General features: G+C 42.8%; 1 protein-coding gene across 3 annotated transcripts in view; it reads left to right on the top strand.

Annotated features, from left to right (window-relative positions):
* Positions 1-22,383, top strand: part of SLC12A9 (solute carrier family 12 member 9) — a 162,882-nt gene that overhangs the window by 7,184 nt on the left and 133,315 nt on the right. For all 3 annotated transcript variants that reach the window (XM_068116578.2, XM_068116579.2, XM_068116576.2), the window contains exon 3: positions 8,222-8,356. In XM_068116578.2, the coding sequence (XP_067972679.2) occupies positions 8,222-8,356 (135 nt within the window). The remainder of the gene's footprint in view (positions 1-8,221; positions 8,357-22,383) is intronic.

The raw sequence follows: 22,383 nt of genomic DNA, 5'->3' as shown, positions 1-22,383 counted from the left end.
CCCTCAGTCCGTGTGTCCGTCCGTCCGTCCGTTCGTGCGGGCGTGCGTGCGTGCACAAGCGAAGGACCGCATTCGAATTTGGTGTGTGGGTGCAACCCACGTCAAAATACAAGATGGCCGCCGCCATGTATGTCTGATGCCATGTATGTCTGAACCTTGTGAGATGAATATCTTGAAAAATAAGCGAAGTACCAACTTCTAATCTGGTGTGTGGGTGTATCTAGGCACAAGCAAGAAGGCTGTTTAAAATTGGGTCGCCACGTCAAATTCCAAGATGGCCGCCGCCATGTATGTCTGAACCTTGTGAGATGAATATCTTGAAAAATAAGCGAAGTACCAACTTCTAATCTGGTGTGTGGGTGTATCTAGGCACAAGCAAGAACGCTGTTTAAAATTGGGTCGCCACGTCAAATTCCAAGATGGCCGCCGCCATGTATGTCTGAACCTTGTGAGATGAATATCTTGAAAAATAAGCGAAGTACCAACTTCTAATTTGGTGTGTGGATGTATCTCGGCATAAGGAAGAACGCTATTGTAAATTGGGTCGCCACGTCAAACTCCAAGATGGCCGCCACTATATATATGTCTGAACCTTGAGTGAAATATCTTGGAAAATAAGCAAAGTACCAACTTCTAATCTGGTGTTTGGGTGTATCTCGGCATAAGGAAGAACGCTATTGAAAATTGGGTCGCCACGTCAACATCCAAGATGGCCACCTCCATGTATGTCTGAACCTTGTGAGCGAAATATCATATCATAGCATGTTTTCTGCGTCTTCCACTTTGTCAACTCACATCACTTCACCGACGGGGGACCTAGGCGTAACGCTTGTTCTGTCTGTTTGTCTTTGTTACTTGGCAAAAAAATTTTGTGTGTGCGTGCGTGCGTGCGTGCTCGTGCGCGTCTCATCGCTCGCTTATGCTTGCCTACAGGTCACAATTTTAAACCGATCTTCACGAAACTTCACCAAATGGTAGAGTCCGTGGTCCGACAAAATCCTATATATTTTTGTGGTCAAAAGGTCAACATAGGCCAAAGGTCAACGACTTTTTTCGTATTTCTAAAATCCTCAATTTTCATCCCATTGACTTGAAATTTGAATAGGATTTACCTATCAGCGAACTGAAGTCAACCACCAACTATTTTGGAGATCAGCATAGGTCACAAGGTCAACAACCTTTTCAAATTTCTTAACTCCTCAATTTTCATCCAATTGACTTGAAAATTGAATACGATTTTCATATCAGCAAAATGAATTCAACCAACAACTATTTTTGAGATCAGCATAAGCCAACGGTCACCAACTTTGTCAAATTTCTAAAATCCTCAATTTTCATCCAATTGACTTGAAATTTTAAGAGGATTTGCATATCTGGTCATTGAATTCAACCACTAATTATTTTTGAGGTCACATTTGTGTCAGGGATATCGCAATATCGTGCTATGCATGACATATTTCTTGATGTTTGTCTTACTGTGAACAAGATATCTCAAAAAGTTGTGGATGGATTTGGACGAAATTTGTCAGAGATGTAGTGTATGTAACAAGGGTTAAATGATTAGATTTTGGTGAAGATCTCAATACGGATTCGGATGCGAGAATTATTTAATTTTTTAAGTGTTTCCTCACCATTAAGAGATTTGGCAAAAGAGGATATATAACATGATACATTAATCCCTCGATTTTTGCGAGTTCAGTATATGTGATTTCGCTATCATGCGAGAGACCTATTTCTACCAGGAACTCGTTACATGCGAGCAAATTTCGCTGTTATGCGGTCCTGTGTGATGGCACTTGCAGTGAGTGCTGGGCTTTTGCCTGCCTTCCCGCCATGATGCGCTCGCCGATTGGTTGATCAGGTGACTGGTTGAGGCTGGCGTGGCTTGGGTACACGCGCCGCACTGTACAGTTTTGCAGTACCGCATATACTCGAGCTCAAGACGATCCCATGTATAAGTCGACCCCAACTTTTTGCCGAAAAAGTTGGCTATTTATCATATATCCCGTGTATAAGACGGCCCCAGTTTTTTGTCTAAAATATTTCGCAGGCGCTTCCCCTCAGCGCACCCACCTTTATTGCCTCTGCCTCGTCTGTCACACATTATGTGCCACACTCCTCCCCTCTTATTCACCATTAGCCTCTGACCTGGTCTGGGGGCCGGGCGACCCTCTCGCGACCCTTCATCCGGATGTTGTGGTGACTCGGCTGGCAGCTAATGTCACCTGTGCCGTTCCTCCCGCCTAAACTGATGCCGATGGCCTGTCAAATACTTGAGACACAAAGACAGATTTACAAAGGGCAGAACATTAAAAAGGTGTTCAAAGAATCATGATTTTTAGACATAAACACCAAGTTAGGTGGACTTAGTCTATCTGTTACGTCGAGAAACTACGGCATGCCGCCATCATCCATGTTTTTGTCTGGTCATTTGTTTAGATCGTATTGCATTACTGTTTAGCTATCTGTGTGCCGCTAGTGTGCGCAGGACTAGGCATTTGTAGGAATCACAAACCAAGAAGTGGTTTTAGAGTTATTTTACCGTTACTAGTCTCTGGCACCGTTAAAGACTCACTTCCTTATTGAAAATTAATCCGAATGTATTTAACCGTATTTAACAGTACTCATTTATTATTACTAATAGTGATTATCATAGTTTAAATAATAAATTAATACTGCTGTATTATAGTATAATTGAAGTTGCCCACTCATTAAAGTAACACGAACAAGCATCTTTATACTTTAATTTTGTCGTCGATGCTCGTTTATCTCGATCATTGTCCTGTTGTTTTTTGTCATTTATTATTCTCGCCAGAGGAGAGGGTATTGCATTTGAGTCCGTTTGTCTTTGTCTGCACAGAATAAATATTATTTTCTCTGCAACTGTTGGTACGATTGACAGGAAATTTTCGCCATAGGTGCAACTCCACCTGTATAATTTTTTAATGATGATTATGTCATCGGTCACGTGGTTCGGCCGCCATCTTGGAAAAACCAAAACACTTTGCACCTCTAGATCTCCGAAAGTGCTGAATAGAAAAAATTGAGACATGGCTCATTGTTAAAAAAAAACTCTCCATATATATAATAACCACCTTTAGAGGCCATTTTTCCCCGCAAAGCGGGGGTTGGCCTTTTTCGGGAACCGTGGTTGTTGTTGTTTTTCGGTCCCCTTTTTGAAGCAATGTTTTACGGCCGGATGCCCTTCCTGACGCCAACCCTTTTTGCCGCCTTTTACGACAAAGGGAATTACCAGTGAACTGGTACTCAATTAGCCGACCTCGGAAGGATGACAGGCCGAGTTAATTCAGCGATCGACCAAGATTCGAACCCAGGATCGTAGGATCCTAAGCCGGCACCCTAGCCGCTAGCCCAACACCAGGGTAAATGGTAACACAACACCAAATTCTCCATGGGGAATAAAATGTTGATGTCATAGGTGCCTCCATTATGACGTCATAATTCGACAAGTACAAAACTTCATTCGATCAAGATGAAATTTATTGAGCATAATCTGGGAATAAATTAGTTTCGGAAAAAAAGAATGACCTTTGACCTCAAAATCAATAGGCTTCTCAATTTTGACGACGTCTACAGTTTGGTTAAGTTTTGTGACGATCGGTTTAGAATTGTGACCTGTAGGCCGGTGACAAACGAATAAAAACAGACAGAATAACAAGAAAACGTCATGCGTAGCATGATACTTGCAAAATCCACCCTCCCCCAAAAGTTTTCCAATGATACATGATGGCCCATGTTGACCTTTTGGCCTATGGTGACCTCAAAAATACTTGGTGGTTGAATTCAGTAACCAGATATGCAAGTCCTCTTCAAATTTCACATCAATTAGATGAAAATTTAGGATTTTAGAAATGTGGCCTATGTTGACCTTCCGATGTTGACCTCAAATATACTAGGTGGTTGAATTCAGTGACGAGATAGGCAAGTCCTCTTCAAATTTCAAGGCAATCGGATGAAAATTGATGATTTTAGAAATTTGGCCTATGTTGACCATTTGGCCTATGATGACCTTTTGGCCTATGTTGACATCAAATATAGTTTGTGGTTGAATTCAGTGACCAGATATGCAAGTCTTCAGATTTCAAGTCAATTGGATGAAAATTGAGGATTTTATAAATTTGGCCTATGTAGACCTTTTGGCCTATGTTGACCTCAAAGGTACTTGGTGGTTGAATTCAGTGACCAGATATGCAAGTCCTCTTCAAATTTCAAGTCAATTGGATGAAAATTGAGGATTTTAGAAATTTGGCCTATGTTGACCTTTTGGCCTATGTTCACCTAAAATATAATTTGTGGTTGAATTCAGTGACGAGATATGCAAGTCCTTTTCAAATTTCAAGTCAATTGGATGAAATTTGAGGATTTTAGAAATTTGGCCTATGTTGACCATTTGGCCCATGTTGACCTCAAGAATACTTGGTGGTTGAATTCAGTGACCAGATGTGCAAGTCCTCTCCAAATTTCAAGTCAATTGGATGAAAATTGAGGATTTTAGAAATTTGGCCTATGTTGACCATTTGGCCTATGTTGACCTCAAAAATTCTTGGTGGTTGAATTCAATGACCAGATATGCAAGTGGTCTTCAAATTTCAAGTCAATCAGATCAAAATTGAGGATTTTAGAAATTTAGCAAAGTTGGTGACCTTTGGCCTATGTTGACCTTTTGACCTATTGACCCCAAAAACAATAGGCTTCTGGCTTTTGACCAACTCTACCATTTGGTGAAGTTTCGTGAAGATCGGTTGAAAATTGTGACCTGTAGGCCGGTGACAAACAAACTAACAAACAAACAGTCACAAACACAACCGACCAATATACTTGAAAAATCTTCGATTTTGCAAGTAACAAGAAAACGTCATGCGTAGCACGATACTTGCAAAATACGCCCTCCCCCAAAAGTTTACAATTGATACAGCAAATTGTCCATTTCATGAAGATTAAAATTTACAATCTTGATCAAAGCTCGGGTCAACAGGATGAAAATTGACGATTTTTCAGATGAAAAATGATGATTTTGGAAGGTTGACCTTGAGTTGACCTTTGACCTTTTACCTCAAAACCAGTTAGTTTCCCTATTTAGTGACTCAATGTGCAAATGCTGTTCAATTTTCAAGTCAATCGGATGAAAATTGATGATTTTAGAAATGTGGCCCATGTTGACCTTTTGGCCTATGTTGACCTCAAATATACTTGGTGGTTGAATCAGTCACCAGATATGCAAGTCCTCTTCAAATTTCAAGTCAATTGGATGAAAAATGAGGATTTTAGGATTTGGCCTATGTTGAGCTTTTGGCCTATGTTGAGCTTTTGGCCTATGTTCACCAAAAATATAATTTGTGGTTGAATTCAGTGACCAGATATGCAAGTCCTCTTCAAATTTCAAGTCAATTGGATGAAAATTGGGGATTTTAGAAATTTGGCATATGTTGACCTTTTGGCCTATGTTGACCTCAAAGGTACTTGGTGGTTGAATTCAGTGACCAGATATGCAAGTCGTCTTCAAATTTCAAGTCAATTGGATAAAAATTGAGGATTTTAGAAATTTGGCCTATGTTGACCTTTTGGCTTATGTTGACCTCAAGAATACTTGGTGGTTGAATTCAGTGACCAGATATGCAAGTGGTCTTCAAATTTCAAGTCAATCGGATGAAAATTGTGGATTTTAGAAATTTAGCAAATTTGGTGACCTTTGGCCTATGTTGACCTTTTGACCTATTGACCCCAAAACAATAGGCTTCTGGCTTTTGACCAACTCTACGATTTGGGGAAGTTTGGTGAAGGTCGGTTGAAAATTGTGACCTGTAGGCCGGTGACAAACAAACAAACAAACAAGAAGACGTCATGCGTAGCACGATACTTGCAAAATCCACCCTCCCCCAAAAGTTTTCCAATGATACATGATGGCCTATGTTGACCTTTTGGCCTATGGTGACCTCAAAAATACTTGGTGGTTGAATTCAGTAACCAGATATGCAAGTCCTCTTCAAATTTCACATCAATTAGATGAAAATTTAGGATTTTAGAAATGTGGCCTATGTTGACCTTCCGATGTTGACCTCAAATATACTAGGTGGTTGAATTCAGTGACAAGATATGCAAGTCCTCTTCAAATTTCAAGTCAATCGGATGAAAATTGAGGATTTTAGAAATTTGGCCTATGTTGACCATTTGGCCTATGTTGACCATTTGGCCTATGTTGACATCAAATATAGTTTGTGGTTGAATTCAGTGACCAGATATGCAAGTCCTCTTCAAATTTCAAGTCAATTGGATGAAAATTGAGGATTTTAGAAATTTGGCCTATGTTGACCTTTTGGCCTATGTTGACCTCAAAGGTACTTGGTGGTTGAATTCAGTGACCAGATATGCAAGTCGTCTTCAAATTTCAAGTCAATTGGATGAAAATTGAGGATTTTAGAAATTTGGCCTATGTTGACCTTTTGGCCTATGTTCACCTAAAATATAATTTGTGGTTGAATTCAGTGACGAGATATGCACGTCCTTTTCAAATTTCAAGTCAATTGGATGAAATTTGAGGATTTTAGAAATTTGGCCTATGTTGACCATTTGGCCTATGTTGACCTCAAGAATAGTTGGTGGTTGAATTCAGTGACCAGATGTGCAAGTCCTCTCCAAATTTCAAGTCAATTGGATGAAAATTGAGGATTTTAGAAATTTGGCCTATGTTGACCATTTGGCGAATGTTGACTTCAAAAATTCTTGGTGGTTGAATTCAATGACCAGATATGCAAGTGGGCTTCAAATTTCAAGTCAATCGGATGAAAATTGAGGATTTTAGAAATTTAGCAAAGTTGGTGACCTTTGGCCTATGTTGACCTTTTGACCTATTGACCCCAAAAACAATAGGCTTCTGGCATTTGACCAACTCTACCACTTGGTGAAGTTTGGTTGAAAATTGTGACCTGTAGGCCGGTGACAAACTAACAGTCACAAACACAACCGACCAATATACTTGAAAAATCTTCGATTTTGCAAGCAACAAGAAAACGTCATGCGTAGCACGATACTTGCAAAATCCACCCTCCCCCAAAAGTTTTCCAATGATACATGATGGCCTATGTTGACCTTTTGGCCTATGGTGACCTCAAAAATACTTGGTGGTTGAATTCAGTAACCAGATATGCAAGTCCTCTTCAAATTTCACATCAATTAGATGAAAATTTAGGATTTTAGAAATGTGGCCTATGTTGACCTTCCGATGTTGACCTCAAATATACTAGGTGGTTGAATTCAGTGACGAGATATGCAAGTCCTCTTCAAATTTCAAGTCAATCGGATGAAAATTGAGAATTTTAGAAATTTGGCCTATGTTGACCATTTGGCCTATGTTGACCTTTTGGCCTATGTTGACATCAAATATAGTTTGTGGTTGAATTCAGTGACCAGATATGCAAGTCCTCTTCAAATTTCAAGACAATTGGATGAAAATTGAGGATTTTAGAAATTTGGCCTATGTTGACCTTTTGGCCTATGTTCACCTAAAATATAATTTGTGGTTGAATTCAGTGACGAGATATGCAAGTCCTTTTCAAATTTCAAGTCAATTGGATGAAATTTGAGGATTTTAGAAATTTGGCCTATGTTGACCATTTGGCCTATGTTGACCTCAAGAATACTTGGTGGTTGAATTCAGTGACCAGATGTGCAAGTCCTCTCCAAATTTCAAGTCAATTGGATGAAAATTGAGGATTTTAGAAATTTGGCCTATGTTGACCATTTGGCCTATGTTGACCTCAAAAATTATTGGTAGTTGAATTCAATGAGCAGATATGCAAGTGGTCTTCAAATTTCAAGTCAATCGGATGAAAATTGAGGATTTTAGAAATTTAGCAAAGTTGGTGACCTTTGGCCTATGTTGACCTTTTGACCTATTGACCCCAAAACAATAGGTTTCTGGCATTTGACCAACTCTACCACTTCGTGAAGTTTGGTTGAAAATTGTGACCTGTAGGCCGGTGACAAAGTAACAGAGTCACAAACACAACCGACCAATATACTTGAAAAATCTTCTATATAAATCCTCTATCTCCAATATATATCTTCGATTTTGCAAGTAATAACCACACTCGAGGAGGACATGTTCTGGTGATGTTGTGATTTGCTGTTCGGCGATGTTGCCAGCAGGACATTGGCATAAATGGGGTCTTCCTGTTTCTGGTCGCTATGTCTGTGCGTGCAGGTTTTGTTGTTGGTCAAGCGGGTCTTCTGCAGGGAATGGCGATTTTTTTCCTGGCTTATTTTGTCATCGGCCTGACGGTGCTCTCTGTCTGTGCCATCTCCACCAATGGTGCAATTCATGGAGGAGGTGCTTACTGTATCCTTCTGCAATGCTTCATGGGTAATGAACCCAAAATTGCTTTATCCTGGGCCAACCAATCCAGGCACAAGCAGGTATATTTGTTTTCCATATGGTAGATTTCTTGTGTGCTGGAAATGTTAAAATTGCAATCACTTGGATTCGTGTGCATGCAATTTTTCTCCTCGCTAACCCTTATATTTTTTTTCTCTTCTTTTCTCTCTTGCCTCCATAATGACGTTCTATAGTGATTAACATAGTTATGCATATGGGTGAGGTGTGTGAGACCACCTTTAGAGGCTATTTTTCCCCACAGAGCAGGGGATGGCCTTTATAGGGCACCGCGGTCCCCTATTTGAAGCGATGTTTTATGGCCGGATTCCCTTCCTGCTGCCAACCCTGTTAGTCGCCTCTTGCGACACACAGGGAATTACCAGTGAACTGGTACTCAAGGTGTGTGGGAGAAAGAAATGATACCCATAGGACAGTGAAGCCATGGTGAAGGGAAAGGATGTTTTTAACTCAACTGGACTATGTCCAGCTGAGTTTTTGTCGACACCCAGTGTCCGTCCGTCTGTGTCTGTCTGTCTGTCTGTCGTCTGCAAACAATTTGACGTCTATGCTCTAAAAGTCACAAATATTGATTAAATGTGATGAAACTTGTTATGCAGCATCTTTAAGACATAAACTAGTTTGGGATTGCATTTGGGCGTTGCACGCCCAAAAATGAGTGCGGCAGGGTGGCCATATTGAAAAATCAATTTTTGTCAATCTGGTACTTCCTAATGCAGCTAGAAGGCTGAAACTTGGTTTGTATACAGTATGTAACAAAACTCAACACATATATTACGGGTTTTGACGATGTCCGAAAAATGACCTCGTCGTGACCTATGACATAACTTGACCCATAAACATCAGTTTGGACGACGTCCAAGCTCTAAAAGTCACAAATACTGATCAAATTTGATGAAACTTGTGCCTTTTGCCACTTAGATATTTGAAAACACACATATAAACGCACATATAAACATATACACTCATATAAACTATATAGTTTGTTATGCATATTCTAACCATATTGTTACGGTTTGTGACCTTTTTCTTCTTCCTTCCCCCACAGCCCCCTGTGAGTTAGACCAAGTGGTTTGGTCCATGGGTATAAAGCCTATGATTGGCTGTGGCCTGTGGGGCAGGGGAGGGGCCAGGAAGGTGATTCAGAGGGGAGAGGGGCCATTTTGGAAGAGACCTCTTGGCGGAGTACCTTTTCGTGTGCTCGTCGAGTTGTCAGCAGAAACCTCGGTACCTGACGGTTGACTTATGCCGGATCAACCCCTGCGACCACCTCTGCACCTATAGGTGGACGTGGATTAAACTCTGCCTGCACTGGGGCCTACTGCTGGGCCTTCTTGGGGCCTACTGCTGTGCTGTCTTGGGGCCTACTGCTGTGCTGTCTTGGGGCCTACTGCTGTGCTGTCTTGGGGCCTACTGCTGGGCTGTCTTGGGGCCTACTGCTTGGCTGTCTTGGGGCCTACTGCTTGGCTGTCTTGGGGCCTACTGCTTGGCTGTCTTGGGGCCTACTGCTTGGCTGTCTTGGGGCCTACTGCTTGGCTGTCTTGGGGCCTACTCCTGGGCTGTCTTGGGACCTACTCGTGAACTTGCCTACTCCTACCCTCTTGTGCTGGGCCTGCACTGGGGCCTACCACTGGGCCTGCCCTGGGGCCTCCTGTTGGGCCTGCCTTGGGGGTGTACTATGGGGCCTGCCCTGGGGCCTACTGCCCGGCCTACCCTTGGACCGGCCTACCCTTGGACCGGCCTACCCTTGGACCGGCCTACCCTTGGACCGGCCTACCCTTGGACCGGCCTACCCTTGGACCGGCCTATTCGGGTTTTTCCCTCTCTTCTCCCTTCTTTGTTTTATGTGCAGGAAGAGATTTTCGTGTGATAATAAATAAATAAAGACAGTGTGATTGAAGGCTTGGTTTGGTGTGCTTCAGGCAGTAACAATATTGATATAGACCAGTTGAGTTGAAGTTCTCTGGAACCTTTAGTTTTGTGTGTGTGTGTAACCACCACGTAATTCAAAACACCTCACCCCCAAGTAATTCAAAACACCTCACCCCCATGTAATTCAAAACATCTCACCAGCACGTAATTCAAAACCCCTCACCAGCACGTAGTTCAAAACGCCTCACCAGCACGTAATTCAAAACCCCTCACCAGCACGTAATTCAAAACGCCTCACCAGCACGTAATTCAAAACCCCTCACCAGCACGTAGTTCAAAACGCCTCACCAGCACGTAATTCAAAACCCCTCACCAGCACGTAGTTCAAAACGCCTCACCAGCACGTAATTCAAAACCCCTCACCAGCACGTAGTTCAAAACGCCTCACCAGCACGTGATTCAAAACGCCTCACCAGCACGTGATTCAAAACGCCTCACCAGCACGTGATTCAAAACGCCTCACCAGCACGTGATTCAAAACACCTCACCAGCACGTGATTCAAAACACCTCACCAGCACGTGATTCAAAACACCTCACCAGCACGTGATTCAAAACACCTCACCAGCACGTGATTCAAAACACCTCACCAGCACGTGATTCAAAACACCTCACCAGCACGTGATTCAAAACACCTCACCAGCACGTGATTCAAAACACCTCACCAGCACGTGATTCAAAACACCTCACCAGCACGTGATTCAAAACACCTCACCAGCACGTGATTCAAAACACCTCACCAGCACGTGATTCAAAACACCTCACCAGCACGTGATTCAAAACACCTCACCAGCACGTGATTCAAAACACCTCACCAGCACGTGATTCAAAACACCTCACCAGCACGTGATTCAAAACACCTCACCAGCACGTGATTCAAAACACCTCACCAGCACGTGATTCAAAACACCTCACCAGCACGTGATTCAAAACACCTCACCAGCACGTGATTCAAAACACCTCACCAGCACGTGATTCAAAACACCTCACCAGCACGTGATTCAAAACACCTCACCAGCACGTGATTCAAAACACCTCACCAGCACGTGATTCAAAACACCTCACCAGCACGTGATTCAAAACACCTCACCAGCACGTGATTCAAAACACCTCACCAGCACGTGATTCAAAACACCTCACCAGCACGTGATTCAAAACACCTCACCAGCACGTGATTCAAAACACCTCACCAGCACGTGATTCAAAACACCTCACCAGCACGTGATTCAAAACACCTCACCAGCACGTGATTCAAAACACCTCACCAGCACGTGATTCAAACACCTCACCAGCACGTGATTCAAAACACCTCACCAGCACGTGATTCAAAACACCTCACCAGCACGTGATTCAAAACACCTCACCAGCACGTGATTCAAAACACCTCACCAGCACGTGATTCAAAACACCTCACCAGCACGTGATTCAAAACACCTCACCAGCACGTGATTCAAAACACCTCACCAGCACGTGATTCAAAACACCTCACCAGCACGTGATTCAAAACACCTCACCAGCACGTGATTCAAAACACCTCACCAGCACGTGATTCAAAACACCTCACCAGCACGTGATTCAAAACACCTCACCAGCACGTGATTCAAAACACCTCACCAGCACGTGATTCAAAACACCTCACCAGCACGTGATTCAAAACACCTCACCAGCACGTGATTCAAAACACCTCACCAGCACGTGATTCAAAACACCTCACCAGCACGTGATTCAAAACACCTCACCAGCACGTGATTCAAAACACCTCACCAGCACGTGATTCAAAACACCTCACCAGCACGTGATTCAAAACACCTCACCAGCACGTGATTCAAAACACCTCACCAGCACGTGATTCAAAACACCTCACCAGCACGTGATTCAAAACACCTCACCAGCACGTGATTCAAAACACCTCACCAGCACGTGATTCAAAACACCTCACCAGCACGTGATTCAAAACGCCTCACCAGCACGTGATTCAAAACGCCTCACCAGCACGTGATTCAAAACGCCTCACCAGCACGTGATTCAAAACGCCTCACCAGCACGTGATTCAAAACGCCTCACCAGCACGTGATTCAAAACGCCTCACCAGCACGTGATTCAAAACGCCTCACCAGCACGTGATTCAAAACGCCTCACCAGCACGTGATTCAAAACGCCTCACCAGCACGTGATTCAAAACGCCTCACCAGCACGTGATTCAAAACGCCTCACCAGCACGTGATTCAAAACGCCTCACCAGCACGTGATTCAAAACGCCTCACCAGCACGTGATTCAAAACGCCTCACCAGCACGTGATTCAAAACGCCTCACCAGCACGTGATTCAAAACGCCTCACCAGCACGTGATTCAAAACGCCTCACCAGCACGTGATTCAAAACGCCTCACCACCACGTGATTCAAAACGCCTCACCACCACGTGATTCAAAACGCCTCACCAGCACGTGATTCAAAACGCCTCACCACCACGTGATTCAAAACGCCTCACCAGCACGTGATTCAAAACGCCTCACCAGCACGTGATTCAAAACGCCTCACCAGCACGTGATTCAAAACGCCTCACCAGCACGTGATTCAAAACGCCTCACCAGCACGTGATTCAAAACGCCTCACCACCACGTGATTCAAAACGCCTCACCACCACGTGATTCAAAACGCCTCACCACCACGTGATTTAAAACGCCTCACCACCACGTGATTTAAAACGCCTCACCACCACGTGATTTAAAACGCCTCACCACCACGTGATTTAAAACGCCTCACCACCACGTGATTTAAAACGCCTCACCACCACGTGATTTAAAACGCCTCACCACCACGTGATTTAAAACGCCTCACCACCACGTGATTTAAAACGCCTCACCACCACGTGATTTAAAACGCCTCACCACCACGTGATTTAAAACGCCTCACCACCACGTGATTTAAAACGCCTCACCACCACGTGATTTAAAACGCCTCACCACCACGTGATTTAAAACGCCTCACCACCACGTGATTTAAAACGCCTCACCACCACGTGATTTAAAACGCCTCACCACCACGTGATTTAAAACGCCTCACCACCACGTGATTTAAAACGCCTCACCACCACGTGATTTAAAACGCCTCACCACCACGTGATTTAAAACGCCTCACCACCACGTGATTTAAAACGCCTCACCACCACGTGATTTAAAACGCCTCACCACCACGTGATTTAAAACGCCTCACCACCACGTGATTTAAAACGCCTCACCACCACGTGATTTAAAACGCCTCACCACCAAGTGATTTAAAACGCCTCACCACCAAGTGATTTAAAACGCCTCACCACCAAGTGATTTAAAACGCCTCACCACCAAGTGATTTAAAACGCCTCACCACCAAGTGATTTAAAACGCCTCACCACCAAGTGATTTAAAACGCCTCACCACCAAGTGATTTAAAACGCCTCACCACCAAGTGATTTAAAACGCCTCACCACCAAGTGATTTAAAACGCCTCACCACCAAGTGATTTAAAACGCCTCACCACCACGTGATTTAAAACGCCTCACCACCAAGTGATTTAAAACACCTCACCACCAAGTGATTTAAAACGCCTCACCACCAAGTGATTTAAAACACCTCACCACCAAGTGATTTAAAACGCCTCACCACCAAGTGATTTAAAACACCTCACCACCAAGTGATTTAAAACACCTCACCACCAAGTGATTTAAAACACCTCACCACCAAGTGATTTAAAACACCTCACCACCACGTGATTTAAAACACCTCACCACCACGTGATTTAAAACACCTCACCACCACGTGATTTAAAACACCTCACCACCACGTGATTTAAAACACCTCACCACCACGTGATTTAAAACACCTCACCACCAAGTGATTTAAAACACCTCACCACCAAGTGATTTAAAACACCTCACCACCAAGTGATTTAAAACACCTCACCACCAAGTGATTTAAAACACCTCACCACCAAGTGATTTAAAACACCTCACCACCAAGTGATTTAAAACACCTCACCACCAAGTGATTTAAAACACCTCACCACCAAGTGATTTAAAACACCTCACCACCAAGTGATTTAAAACACCTCACCACCAAGTGATTTAAAACGCCTCACCACCAAGTGATTTAAAACACCTCACCACCAAGTGATTTAAAACGCCTCACCACCAAGTGATTTAAAACGCCTCACCACCAAGTGATTTAAAACACCTCACCACCAAGTGATTTAAAACACCTCACCACCACGTGATTTAAAACACCTCACCACCAAGTGATTTAAAACACCTCACCACCAAGTGATTTAAAACACCTCACCACCAAGTGATTTAAAACACCTCACCACCAAGTGATTTAAAACACCTCACCACCAAGTGATTTAAAACGCCTCACCACCAAGTGATTTAAAACACCTCACCACCAAGTGATTTAAAACGCCTCACCACCAAGTGATTTAAAACGCCTCACCACCAAGTGATTTAAAACGCCTCACCACCAAGTGATTTAAAACGCCTCACCACCAAGTGATTTAAAACGCCTCACCACCAAGTGATTTAAAACACCTCACCACCAAGTGATTTAAAACACCTCACCACCAAGTGATTTAAAACACCTCACCACCAAGTGATTTAAAACACCTCACCACCAAGTGATTTAAAACACCTCACCACCACGTGATTTAAAACACCTCACCACCACGTGATTTAAAACACCTCACCACCAAGTGATTTAAAACACTTCACCGCCACAGAAACAAAAGTTTGAGGGAGTAGTTCAGTGACAAGACAGACACTGCACATATATATATATACATACACAGACTTGGCATTTAATATGGAATATATATTTTTTCTTGACTTGGGTTTACTTTCTTAACTCAGTAGATCAATCTGGTGAGTTTGTTTTACACTTTGGTGATTTATTTGTTAAAAGAACCATGTCACTGATTGTCTGTCGCAGCAAGACATCAACAACAGGATTATATCACAGGTGGCGTGGCAAAATGTACGGACAGGTACATTTGATGATTGGCTTCACAGTCGGGTATACAAGGGTTGTTGCGTTCTGTATTAGTGGAAAACAACTGCTGCACGTCTCCAAAAGTTATTGCCGCTTCCTCTGGAGATGGTCCGTCAACTCGACAATGCTGTTTGTCATGGAGTGGTGGCTTTACGAAATTACGGCATGAAACAACGTGCTATTGCTCGGCTCAGGGGTCCCAGCCCTCCTATTTTTCCTATTTATTCCTACTTTTTAATAGGATCCTATAAATCTCCTATTTTTTGGTGGAAATTCCTATTTTTCCTATTTTTTAACCCTCAATGTTCCAAAATTTAAATTGATATATTAATTAGTAGAATTTCTGTATCTAAGCGTCAGAACAGACATTCCTATACCAATCGTCAGCCATGGAATTGCTTTCTGGGTCCATAATCGCAAGACAAATTTCCAAAACGACTTTAAGCTCAAATCCCCGAAGAACATATGTCTCTGTCTTTTTCTCGAAAACCGTTTGTTCGATCGATTTCACAAGTGGTGAGTGCATTTTTGAGGACTCAACAAAGTGCAGTGTTGAGGAAAAATTGAGTATGCAGTGATGACGTCACAAATAAATACTGTACGAAGTGGAGGCATGTCGTTTACACCATGGTGTAAAGTACGTGTTGTTATTGATCTCGACTGGAAATGATATGTATATCTTATGTATATTATGTTATTGTTATTTTTGACTTTGTCCTAATATTAAGTATATCCTTCCAAACAATTGTTTTACCTTTATGATTCGTGCTTCATGCTATTCAGTAACAGAATTATTAAAGATAAAATGAGATGAAAATAATATAACTATGTTTATCACGCATTTCTCTTGGATTGTCTCATATACTTTGTGAAGAATGACTGAATGATACCTTGACCATTATCATTGTCCTTTGTCTTATTTCAAAAGTTCAGCTGAGCTCAATTTTTAAGGTTTGTACTTTACTTAGAGTAACAAAACCAACTGTGAACTTTGCGGTTATTCAGTTATTACTAACAACCTTTCCCTAAAGATTCTACCTGAAATTTAACTTTTCTGCTAATTTGCTAAACATTGACATTTGATACTACATGTTTAACTCAATCTTTCGCTTATTACAATGAGATTGTATTTTGCCTAAAACTAATAGTATTTGGCAAAGAACTAATTCAATCGACAATTCACACATTTCATCATTTAATTGCAGATAATAAAGAAGGACCACGACACAAAATAGGGATTACAACTTAATTCTGTATACTTTCGTGTGGTAGTTGCATATTCAGCTTTTAACAAAATTACAGTAGAATTAAAATTTACATACGCAATGCTGCACAATAGGTAATGCAAGCAATGTAGGACAATAAAAAAACAAACAAACAAAAAACAATAAAGACTGTTAAAGTCTTGTTGTTTCATAATCTTCTGAAGATAGTACAACAACAATACCAAAGATACATAATTGAATTGTCATCGCTTAGCTTGAACTCAGATTAGTGTTCAAGCTATTCAGCAGTGGAGAAAATGCAATTATCGGGTGGTAAACATGTTAGGACATGTTATTTATCATCTTTCTTGTTTCAGGTATAATCTGCAGACCGGTAAGAAATTTGTTGATTTGCCTTTAAATTACTTTGTTTGTTCTCATTATTTTACTAACTTATGTTTCAGTTTTGAAAAAAAAAACTGTTTGGTTCACAGTTCTTTCCACTTCATGCGTTAACAGGTTAGGATTTTCTATGCTAATTCATTTAATCTTATCTCATATTTGTTTTCTTTTTGACAGGTATACTCCCAGCGGTATAATGCCTGGTGGGAGAACTAAATTTAACCCAGAGTGGTTGAAAAGTGGACATGGATGTAGGCTTTCTGACTGGTGTCAGCCTAGCAAGTCCTCAGTGTTCTCAGCTTACTGCTCGTTGTGCCATTCGGAAGTGAGGTGTGACAATCAGGGTGTGAAACAACTGACACAACATGCCCAAAACAAAGGGCACCTGAAGCGTGCGAAGGAACTGCTGGGTGGGTCACAGACGTTGCTGACATTCGTTCAACCATCAACTTCATCTGCTTCAGCATCAGGGTCAGCTTCTACAGATGAGCCAAGTCGTGCAGCTTTAGTCTGTATGTCCAAAAAAGACGCTATTACAAAAGCAGAACTTCTATGGACATTGAAAGTTGTTCGTTCGAATCTGAGCTACTCTTCCTGTGACGGTTTGAAGGATCTTCTGCAGGCAATGTTTCCTGGTGTTATCCCGGATGGTTTCTCAATGAGCTCATCGAAAGTTTCATATCTCATTAGCGAAGCCACAGGTCCTTATTTTCAGGACATGATAGTCACTGATGTTAAGAATTCAGCTTCTGGCTTCAGCCTCATGTATGATGAAACCACCAATAAACAGAACTTGAAGCAACTAGAAATCCGTGTACGGTATTGGTCTGATGCCGAGGAACAGATATTAGTATTTCACCTCAAAACTTACCTCATGGGTCATGCAACTGGAGAAGATTTGTCCAGGAAAATAATCTCTGCCTTGGATGAATCGAAACTGCAGCTTCAGGATATTATCATGCTCGGCAGTGATGGGCCTAATGTGAGCACCACTGTGTGGAGACAGATTGACAAAGCCATTCTCGACAACAGGGGCCCTGGTCTCCTTGATGTAGGGACATGTACTCTCCATACAGTACACAATGCTTTTGCCAAAGGACTTGCAGAGTACTGTGGAAACCTAACTGAGCTTGCAGTGGACATTTTCTACTGGTTCAAAGGCTCTGCTGCTAGATCTGTTGATTTTCAAGACATTCAGCATAAATTGGGTGCTGTTCCAAAAAAGCCTTTGAAGCATGTCAAGTGCAGGTGGTTGACACTGGGACCTGCAGTGGAGCGGCTGATAGAGATCTGGGAATCTCTCAAAGAGTATTTCTTGGTATTTCTTCCAAAGCAGCAGCCAAAGGACATGTTTAAACCCAGGTACAAAAGAATCAAAACAGAACTACAGCGACCGGAAATAAAAGCTCAACTGCATTTCCTGAAGTTCTTGGCAGCAACATTTGCAGAGTTCCTCACCTTCTTCCAGTCAGAGCAACCACTTGTGCACATTCTATATGACAAACTCCATGACCTGCTCAAAAAACTGATCAGAAGAATTATGAAGACTCCTTCAGTTGATGCTGTGAAAGACATCTCAAACCTTGATGTTTCCATTGTTGCAAACCAGCTGGAGAATGAATCCATGGGTGTGGGAGAGGATACCCGACGGTGTATCGCTAAGTTGAAAGTCTCTGAGAGGGAAAGGATGTATCTTGGGATGAGGAAGTGCTACCAGGCAGCCATAGTACACCTACAAAAGAAGCTTCCATTGACAAACAAAATCCTGAAGAATGCCAGATGTCTGCAGCCACAAAACAGGACTGCTGCATGGTCTCTTGAATCAGCCAAGAGCCTGTCCAGACAGCTGAAGAGGAATATTGACAGTGACAGCATTGCAGATGAATGGAAGGTGTACCAAGAGGAAGCCATTCTTACTGACTGGTCCTAGGAAACACAGGAGAATGAAGAAGAAGTCTGCATGAAGAGAGTGGACAGTTACTGGGGAAAATTGTTGGCTTTAAAAGGCTGTACGGGAAACTGTAAATTCCCCCAAGTGAGACAAATGATAAGGATTGTCCTTGCACTGTCTCACGGAAACAGTGACGTGGAACGCGCGTTCTCAATCAGTGGGAAAAGTGTCACCAAGGAGAGAGTTAGTCTGAGCGAGGCATCAATCAATGGTCTCCGTGCAACAATGGATGGCATGAGATTGTATGGTGACCGGCCCGAAATGGTCCCAGTCACAAAGGGACTCCTCTCGTTAGGACGTTCTGCTCACATGCACTATATGCAGAGACTTGAAGAAGAACGAAAAGCCAAGGAAGATGAACAGAAAGCCAGGGAGAAAACCAGGCAAGAGAAAGAAGAAAGAGAGAGAACAGCTAAGATTGCTGTAGAGAAGGCAGCGGAGCTGTCTCGTAAGAGCGAGGACTTGAAGAAAACAGAGAAATCTCTGGCAGCAAAAGAGTCATCTCAGCAGATGTCACTGACTGTTAGCAACAGTCTGCTTGATCAAGCAAATAAAAAGCTTAAGGTGGCGCTTAAGAAAGGTGACATGACTGAAATTGCAGTAGCTCAGGCCATGCTTGAGTCTGCTCAGAAAAAGATTCAAGAGACACAGACTCGTATGGTGGAAACCAGGGAGGCGCAGAGAAAAGTGGAGAAGAAAAAGCAGACTTTGATAGAGTCCATGGTGGCTGCCAAAAAGAAGAAGTCATAGTTTTTGTTGTCGATGTTAAGACGGGTGGGCCCAAGTTCATTGGGGGTGTGTCCATGCCCATACATGTACATGTATTTGCATAAATCTTGCAGCAATAAAGCTACCGATGTTGTTCCAATGCTGAAATCTGTGCTATTACTTCCTAGTTTTTTCCTATTAAACTCCTATTTTTTGTGATCAGAATTCCTATTTTTCCTATTATTTTGTCAATCAAAGTGGCTGGGACCCCTGTCGGCTGTATAGCATCACTCAAGGTCAGGTGTCAAAGATCCTGAAACGAAATGCTCAGAGGGGTGTCCCTACTCCAATACCGAGGCCAGGACGTCCCCGCAGAACCACAAGGAGGAATGATCGCCAGCTGTACCGGTTAGTCCGCAATGGCCGTACCAAGTCAGCTAATCGGCTTAGGGCTGAGTGGCAGCAACTGACAAATGTGTCTATCCAGAAGGCTAGTCAACCAACGACTGGTTCAAGCAGGCTATCATGGCAGGCGTCCCCTGAGAAAGCCACGCCTGACCAGACAACACCACCAGCGCCGATTGCAGTGGGCCAGAGAGCACCGTCAATGGCAGCCAGGACACTGGAATCACGTGATCTTCAGTGAAGAGTCTAGATTTCTGGTCTATCGTCAAGATGGTCGCGTCCAAGTGCGCAGACAAGTGCATGAAGCCGACAACAAAGATTGTATAGTGCCAAGAGTCCAAGCTGGAGGTGGTGGGGTGGCCGTTTGGGCTGCTTTTCATGCAGGGGGCAAGACTGACCTGGTTGTTCTGAATGGAAACCTGAACCAGTTCAAGCACAGGGCCATTCTGGAAGAAACATTGCTTCCATTTGCTCGTGCAGCCTTTCGAGGAAACTTTGTCTTCCAAGATGACAATGCACGGCCTCATCGTGCTCGCATGATCCAACACTTTCTTGCTGACCGTGGTGTAGAGCATATGGAGTGGCCAGCCATGTCCCCGGATATGAATCCGATAGAGAACTTGTGGGCAGAATTAACGCGTCAAATCGACCACTTGGACCAGCAGCCGACCTCTGTGCATGAATTGCAGCAGGCTATTGTCACTGCATGGCAAGCGATTCCTGTCCAAACCTTGGCAAATCTCATGAACAGCATGCCTCAACGTGTACGTGCTCTCCTGAATGCTCGTGGGGGTTACACGAAGTACTGAACTGTAATTTTACTGTCTGTAATCCCAGTCGTAATTTAACTTTTGTTTTTGTTAAAAAATTTTTTGGCTAATGTGCAAAATAAAGAGATACTTCTGGAAAACGTACAGAAGTTTAACACAGTACTGTCCATGAATTGAGTTCGATATCAGTTGACATCACTTTCAAGGATCAATTTATTTGTTTCGAAATGTCAAATGTGGTTTTTGTTTCTTTTAAAGGTCACATTAACAAAATCTAGAATAATTTCAACATAATTCAAATGAACTTTTGGTTCTAAGTCATCTTGAAAAGTAAGTTCACCCCCACAAAAAAAATTCCATATTAAATGCCAAGTCTGTATATACTAGCGTGGCTCGGCTCACCGCGCTCGCCTCACCAAGCGTCGACACTGAGGAACGGGCTTGTTTTAGCTGAGGATAATGACTGTACCTGAGTTGCTAGGTTGTCATGATTTACACCAATCATATTACAAACAATAATTATTTTGCACAAATTTATTTGTAGTGTTTGTGATATTACATTTTTATAGGCAATTTAGGTTGAAGATTTAGGTTGAAAAAATCTATAAAATTCAAAAAAGAACCCCACAGCACATACATATGGGAGGGATAGGTGCAGACTTGAAGTTTGGGACGATTACACCTCACCACCACGTAATTCAAAACACCTCACCACCAAGTAATTCAAAACACCTCACCACCAAGTAATTCAAAACACCTCACCACCAAGTAATTCAAAACACCTCACCACCAAGTAATTCAAAACACCTCACCACCAAGTAATTCAAAACACCCCACCACCAAGTAATTCAAAACACCTCACAGCCATAACACACGTAATAAAAACACCTCACAGCCATAAAACACGTAATAAAAACACCTCACAGCCACGAAATTCAGAACACCTCACCACCATGTCATTTAAAAACACCTCACCACCAAGTAATTAAAAACACCTCACCACCAAGTAATTAAAAACACCTCACCACCAAGTAATTAAAAACACCTCACCACCAAGTAATTAAAAACACCTCACCACCAAGTAATTAAAAACACCTCATCACCACATAATTAAAAACACCCCACCACCACGTAATTATAAATACTGGCTGAGAGTCTGGTTTCACTTGGTTGGTCCGACAGAGCGAACCATGGCTGAGTGTCTGGTTTTACTTGGTAGGTCGGACGAAGCGAACCATGGCTGAGAGTCTGGTTTCACTTGGTTGGTCCGACAGAGCGAATCATGGCTGAGAGTCTGGTTTCACTTGGTTGGTCCGACGAAGCGAACCATGGCTGAGAATCTGGTTTTACTTGGTAGGTCCGACGGAGCGAACCATGGCTGAGAGTCTGGTTTCACTTGGTTGGTCCGCCGAAGCGAACCATGGCTGAGAGTCTGGTTTTATTTGGTAGGTCTGACGGAGTGAACCATGGCTGAGAGTGTGGTTTTACTTGGTAGGTCCGACGGAGCGAACCATGGCTGAGAGTCTGGTTTTACTTGGTAGGTCCGACGGAGCGAACCATGGCTGAGAGTCTGGTTTCACTTGGTT

The sequence above is a fragment of the Myxine glutinosa genome, chromosome 5 (genome assembly GCF_964187855.1).
Source record: "Myxine glutinosa chromosome 5, kmMyxGlut1.1, whole genome shotgun sequence".
Classification (NCBI taxonomy): domain Eukaryota; kingdom Metazoa; phylum Chordata; class Myxini; order Myxiniformes; family Myxinidae; genus Myxine; species Myxine glutinosa.
This window is presented reverse-complemented; position numbering and strand designations above follow the sequence as displayed.